We start from the raw sequence: 6897 nt of genomic DNA on the forward strand, positions 1-6897 counted from the left end.
CAAAATAAACATTAAATTCCTTCTGTCCTAGCCCTCATTTATTTTTCTTTTGCTTTGTGGCATTTGGTCTCGTATAATTTTCGTGGGCACGAGAGCATAACACAAAACCTACGCGTCTGCCACATGTCACATCCGCCCGTCATCTCCAACCACCTCGTCTCATCGGTTTCCCACCATGTGTCATCCTTTCTCACCGCCTGCACGTTCCCTGCTATAAAAGCTCGGCAGTGAAGCTTCCCCTCCCACACCTCTCCTTACCTCTCCACCTCCTCAACCCAGGTTCAGTGCCACCCACCTCCCCGCTCCCACTGCCCAGACCCAATGGTGCCTCCTCCCCTCCTCGCAACCTACCATGCCACCGCGCCAAGACGCCTCCTACTGGCTGGACCTCCTCATCGAGGAGAACACATTGTTGCTGGTGCGCGTGGGCTCCCCTCCGCCAACGCTGCATTAGCGTTACCCATGCATGCCAATGCCTCCTGTGTCGGTTGGTTGACGTCTTCCTCCTGTGGCGCTGAGTTTTGGAATCCAACTTCGGTGAGTCCTCCTCCTCCTCCTCGTGCGCCGTCCCATCCCCGGCTGGCGCTGATGGGTGGAATCCGACTCCGACGACCTTGCCCCCTCAACGAGATGAACAAGCAAAGCTTTCACGCCCGTCCGCGACGATGACACCCGCCATGCTCTCGAGGCCGAGCGCCTTTGCCCTAGGCCATTCCCCCCTCGACGACATGTAAAATCCTAGCATCAAAACACACGTGGTTCTGTGGACTTAAACTCATCAAAATTCTGATGCATTAAGATGTCGATTTAGCCTATGACAGATTTTTAAACATGCCTTCTTCGAATATGCAATTCGGGCTGAAAGCAGATTTGCCGGACTCGGCCGTCTCGCACCATTCAAAGCCAAGGCAGGGCAGACCAAAGCCAAACTGAAAAGCTTTGGAATCCAGCTTCGGTGAGTCCTCCTCCTCCTCCTGCGCCGTCCCATCCCCAGCTTGCGCTGATGGGTGGACCCTGACTCCGACGACCTTGCCCCCTCAAAGAGATGAGCTTGCACGCCCCGTCCGCAACAATGACACCCACGATACCGTCGACGAGACGAGCGGATATCACCAAGTGGATCTCGCGGCGCGCAAGTCCGTTGAGGACATCCGCTGTTGCCGTGTCGACCGCCCTCGCAAAGAGCGCGAGCTCCACTCGGGGGTCTAGCAGTCGTGCTTGAATGCCGCCGTGCATATATTGAATTTTTTGTCAAGAGCTATAAACCGAATGATTAACGTGCGAGGCTAAAAGATACCATGAATGGCTTTGAGAAAAAGAAGTTTCAAAATGTGTGGTCATGTAAAATCCTAGCATCAAAACTCGTGGTTTTGTGGAATTTAACTCAAAATTCTGATACACTAAAGCAGATTTGCCGGACACCACCATTCATCCAAAGCCAAGGCAGGGCAGATCAAAACCAAACTGAAAAGCCGAAGCAGAGGAGCCAAAGCCGCCGTCGAAATCTCCATTCGAATCCCTCCCCTCCCCCTCCCCCTCCCCCTCTCGCCATGCTGCCGTCGCACCTCAACGGCCACTCCCCGCTCGCGCGCCGCCGCCCCCACCTCCCCGCGGCCACCCCGCCCGCCGCCGCCGCCGGGGACCCCCCGGCGGCGGGCCCGGCGGGGGATGCCGCGCTGGAGGCGCACGACCGCGTCTACTTCCAGTCCTACTCCCACATCGGCATCCACGAGTCCATGATCAAGGTGAGCCCCCTTCACCCCCGCCCCCGCCCGCCCGATTCGGCCGCTCGCCCGCCCTCCCCGCGGACGCCCCCAAACCCCTAAACCCTACCGCGAGCAGAGCCGGCCGGGGGATCCGCTCTGTCGCCGAGTCCGGGCCGCGTTTTGTCTTGGGGGAGCTGACCCGTGCGCCGTTCTGGATTTGGATTTGGCAGGACAGGGTCAGGACCGACGCGTATCGCGAAGCAATCATGCTCCACCAGAAGTTCATCGAGGGGAAGGTAGAAACGCTCCCCTGACTCGGGTTGATTTAGGTGCCTGGACAGTCTGTTCTGAATTTTGGCTGCTGGTTGGGTTGTGCAGGTTGTGATGGACGTGGGGTGTGGGACTGGGATACTCTCGGTGTTCTGTGCTCGTGCCGGCGCGAAACGGGTAAGCTGCGAGATAACTCTGCTCCTGCGGTGGCCGGTCGTTTTAGAGGCGTAGTGTTTGTCCTGGATGATAGATGTGTCTCTCCTGCTTTGTTAGTTCTGAGTATTTAGATGATATAAGAATTAAATTTATGGTGCTGTCTTGACCAGTGGAATCCTGGTCTAGTGCAACGTAACTACTACTAGATTCAGTGTGCTGGGATCCAAAAGCAGTTTTGCACTTCCAGACCTCTGCTTGCAAATCACTCCCCCTGTATCCAAAGATAAGATGTTTTTTGACACAGTCATAATGTCAAAAAACGTCTTACATTTTTATATAGAGGGAGTACCCAGCAGCTTAAATGAAATGGCCCTCCTCGATCCTCATGTGCCACAGCAAGAGTTATAATATGGAATTTCAAGGCCTTACTCTGTTCATGCTGTCAGAAAAGGAAAAATAACTCTAAATCTGCCAGTTCTGCATTTTTTTTGTCGTTACAGAAGTGACAAGTATCTAGTAATAGTATGACTGGTAAGAAGTATCTTTTGCCAGATTTCAGTTTAAGTGGAATTGCCCGCAGTATAATCACCAATAATGTTAATGATCTGTTTTCACCGGTAATCTATATGTTCGACCTTCTAACGGTGAGCCTTACCTGTCCGCCTCTCTTCAAATGCTTTTACAGGTTTATGCTGTGGATGCTAGTGAAATCGCTACCCAGGTAACATGTTACTTGTGAACATGTTAGTCTGATACCAACCTGTGTCCTTTCCTCCTTTTGTTCGTCATTTTTCTGTGACGTGTCTAAATGTATTTTTGCCCCATTTAGCATGAACATAAATGTAGTGATAACCAGTTATGCTAATATGAACACAAGTAGGGTATGCTCAAGGAAAATAGTTTTATACATTATCTTCACACTGGGTATTTGAAGACAGTTTACTTCTGTTTTTATACCCATATCCATTATGTCCCAATAGCAGGAAGTCGTTCTTACAGATATCTTCCTTTTCATGCAGGCTAGTGAAATTGTAAAAGCGAACAATTTAGCTGATAAGATCGTGGTCATTCATGGACGTGTTGAGGTGACATTCTATCTTTACATTTCCTCTTTGTTGTAAATAGTTCTTTCACTCTGTGTTGGGATTATTGATCTCTGTGTCTGAAAAAGCTACATACTGTTTCTGTACAGAAGTTTTATTTGCATTTTCTGCTGGTGTGCAGACATGTAGTTCCTTCAGAGATTTGGGTTTTTTACAGTTAAAATAGTGTCAGCATAAGCAGGACATAAAGTTTGTGTTTCCTAATATTGGTTTTGCATGTCACTTCTCTATTCAGCTATTTTTGTTGTGACTATATTTAAATTTTATTTATTTCATTCTTATTTTCCCTGTTTGCACTTTCTGTTAATTATTGTTGAGTTGGCTGTGCAGGATGTTGATGTTGAGGAGAAGGTTGATGTAATAATATCAGAATGGATGGGTTATATGCTTCTCTACGAGGTTCCTTTTCGATAGCCATGTTGATTGTTTGCATTGCCTTTTGATACGCTATGCCTTTGTGAATTCCTAAACTTCTCATGTTTTTTCCCCTGTAGAGTATGCTGCCAAGCGTTCTATTTGCAAGGGATAAATGGCTTAAGCCAGGGGGTCTTATCCTGCCTTCTCATGCTACGGTATAATTATCATATAGAATTTAATTCGTCACACACGTGCCCACACAATAGCACAAAAGTATTTCACTAGTACAAGCAATAAATATGTTAATGGATTGCTTGCTATTGTGCGAAGCCAGTTAGTGATATTTATTTTTAATCTTAAGTAGGCAAAAGCAACAACTCTGCTGCTCTAATTATTTAAGTTTTAAAAGAGGCATCATCTGGTAGGAAATATTCTTGCATGCACAACTGAACCTTGTTACCTCTGTGAGGATGAAACAGCAACCATTTTGTGGCTTGTTATCGGCCAAACCTGAATACTTATGGATCCTTCTTTTGCCAGCTTTTCATGGCGCCTATAACAAATTCTGATAGATATGAAGGAAGCATTGATTTCTGGTGTGATGTTTATGGCATAAACAGTAAGTTGTTGTCGTGTTACGTCCAGAGTTTTAGTATGCATTGCTGTCATTATCTGATTTTGCATGGTGACTTGTGCATGCAATGATGATTCTGAACTTCGCTGCTGTAGTGTCTGCTCTTGTGCCACTTGCCAAAAAATTCGCATCCGAGGAGCCCTCCATTGAAATAATTGGTGGAGAAAATGTTATAAGTTGGCCATTTGTGGTAAGTTTTTGCAACATTATCAGATAAATAACTATATTTATCTGTTGAGATTTATTGTAATGTCTAACCCTTTCGTTTTATTGGGGCCATGTTTACTTGGGGACAGGTGAAGCACATTGATTGCTACACTTTTACGGTTGAGGAATTCAAGTCTATCACCACAACGTACAAAGTTTCATCAATGATTTTAGGTAATTCATGTGATTTAATCTTTCTCAGTCCACTTCCTATGTGCTGAATCTTTTTAATTGCATTATCTTGTATTATGATATCATTTCAAATTTGAGCATCGAGGAACTTAGTTGATACAATGATCTGAATATCTGATGCTCTAGTACTCTAGCGTGTTTCCTTATGGTGAGTATTTCCGATTCCAATTGAATTGTTCGACCAATTTAAAATTTCCTCATGCGTGTCAAGGATGGAATAAATATTACATTTGCTACATAAGCTGTACTGAAATTGGAGGTTATTTAGGTCCAATGCAAGATACAATGTTTGTTGGCGTGCTAATGATGCACTATGCCCTTGGCGTGTTTGATACTCTGATGTTCATCTTACGATACAACTTTTTAGCAACATATTTCCTGTTAGTGTCATCCAAATTGGTAATGATATTTTGCTGTCACTTATGCTAACAACCCATCAGCCATCATTAGACAGCAATCAGAATTGATGTTTGTTGGTTAGTCCTGCTACAGTAGCTGCTGTTGTCTGGCAGTGCATCTCCTAATGTTATGCACCGTGAGTGCAATTTAATTTATGGCTGCTCTTTTCATTATGTTGTTCCACCCCTTTCCTAATTTTCCAAACAGATTATCTTTCATCTATTTATCTTATTTATTGAGAATGCATATCATCTAATGTTTTGAATCTCGGTAGCAACCTAGTACTTTTGCATTTTCTCCTTGACAAAAAATCTGAATTTTTGTTACCTCTGATGTGAAGCTCCAATTCACGGCTTTGGTCTCTGGTTTGAGGTGGAGTTCAATGGGCCTGCAGAGTCTTGTAGCAATTTGTCCTCTGATTTGAGTCCACTTGATATTATTCAGAAGAAAAGGCGAAGGGCATCAGATAGCACAGTCGTGCTGTCCACAGCCCCAGAAGACGAGCCAACCCATTGGCACCAGGTTCTGATTAAAATGGCCATTTCCTTGGTGAAACACTTCGTTGTTCATTTACTCGGTTATTCTTGCTCATTTTGCTAAATTTGCTCTTGTCGTCTTTTGCAGACAATTTTGTACTTCCCTGATCCTATAGGGGTAACGCAGGATCAAATCATAGAAGGTTCTGTAACAATCACCCCGAGCGAGGAGAATCCACGCTGTCTGAATATTCACTTGGAGTGCTCGTAAGTTTCTGTCTACCATCCTTCTGTAGTTTTATTCTAGCAGATGCTACATCTGTTATATCGGCAAAAACAGAGACAGTTACTCAGTCTAACTGTGCTTTGTTACCATCTGTCCTTATGGGTTCGGTTTTAGCCAGCTACACGGGGTGACTAAACTCTTTATTACGTCGCTGTTTATAGTCTGCGCTATATTGTTGAATTTGTCTCTCTGTGTCGGTTTTACAAGCAAGTACTTCAGAAGTGCTAGTGTGAAATAATGTGTATGATGCCTAATCATGTTATAAATGCCATTCACAGATAATTTGTTTTGTCCAATGCGAACTTAATAGAATAGAAAATCTCATCCCCTCTGATGCTCTACATTTTGTTTCCATACAACAGCACGGGAGGTCAAAACTTGGTGAAGGATTTTGCTATGCGGTGATGGGTGTGGTTCCTCAACCTCTCAGCTCAATTGCGAGGTAACTAGCCCGTGGGCCCAAGCCCTAATCCACATTTGCCACTGACCCGAACCTGGCCCAAGACCTGGCTGTACTCTCTACTCTATTGGTTCAAAAAAAAAAAAGCCACATCATTAAGGAGGCACAGGGCCAGGATTTTTTGGTCGAAGCAAGTTGCAGCAGCCGTTCCGTACTTTTGTTATTGTCTGGTGATCACTTTTTCCTGTAACAGTAGACGAAGGCGGTAGTTTGCCTTGTTATGCTAACTGGCTGCAACATTTTTTGAGATTTTGTTGAATTACAATTTTGCATGAGCTGTTGACATCAATTTTGTCGTCTGACAGTCCTCATTTGCGCGCTAGCTACCTGCACGCGCAGAACAGCTGTCAGCACATGCTATCATGCTCCGAGGAAATTTGTGGTCGGTTTACAAATGTTTTTCTCGGTATACACCATGAAAATCGAATTCCAAGTAGTACCCCCTCCGTCCCAAAATAAGTATCTTAACTTTGTACTAGCTCTAGTACAAAATTATATTAAGTTTGAGACACTTATTTTGGGACGGAGGGAGTAATGGCGGTGCAAATTGAGCATGGTTTAATGTAATTGTGTACATGCATGGCCAATTGTTGCCAAGTTATTTTATCCTCCGTGACCGAGCTGTACATTTCATTCATTGTGGAGGCGACA

The 6897-nt window shown here is 45.0% G+C and overlaps 1 protein-coding gene across 1 annotated transcript; it reads left to right on the plus strand.

Moving 5' to 3' along the window:
• Positions 1 to 1550: 1550 nt before the first annotated feature.
• Positions 1551 to 6535, plus strand: LOC119366385 (probable protein arginine N-methyltransferase 6.1). The gene is made up of 13 exons (XM_037632110.1): positions 1551 to 1745; positions 1937 to 2002; positions 2085 to 2153; positions 2818 to 2853; positions 3152 to 3217; positions 3566 to 3634; positions 3730 to 3807; positions 4133 to 4211; positions 4322 to 4416; positions 4523 to 4607; positions 5365 to 5546; positions 5649 to 5767; positions 6149 to 6535. Exons 1-13 carry the CDS (start codon positions 1551 to 1553, stop codon positions 6189 to 6191), a joined length of 1182 nt encoding a protein of 393 aa, XP_037488007.1. The 3' UTR covers positions 6192 to 6535.
• Positions 6536 to 6897: the final 362 nt, after the last annotated feature.

The sequence above is a fragment of the Triticum dicoccoides genome, chromosome 2B (assembly GCF_002162155.2).
Source record: "Triticum dicoccoides isolate Atlit2015 ecotype Zavitan chromosome 2B, WEW_v2.0, whole genome shotgun sequence".
Taxonomy (NCBI): domain Eukaryota; kingdom Viridiplantae; phylum Streptophyta; class Magnoliopsida; order Poales; family Poaceae; genus Triticum; species Triticum dicoccoides.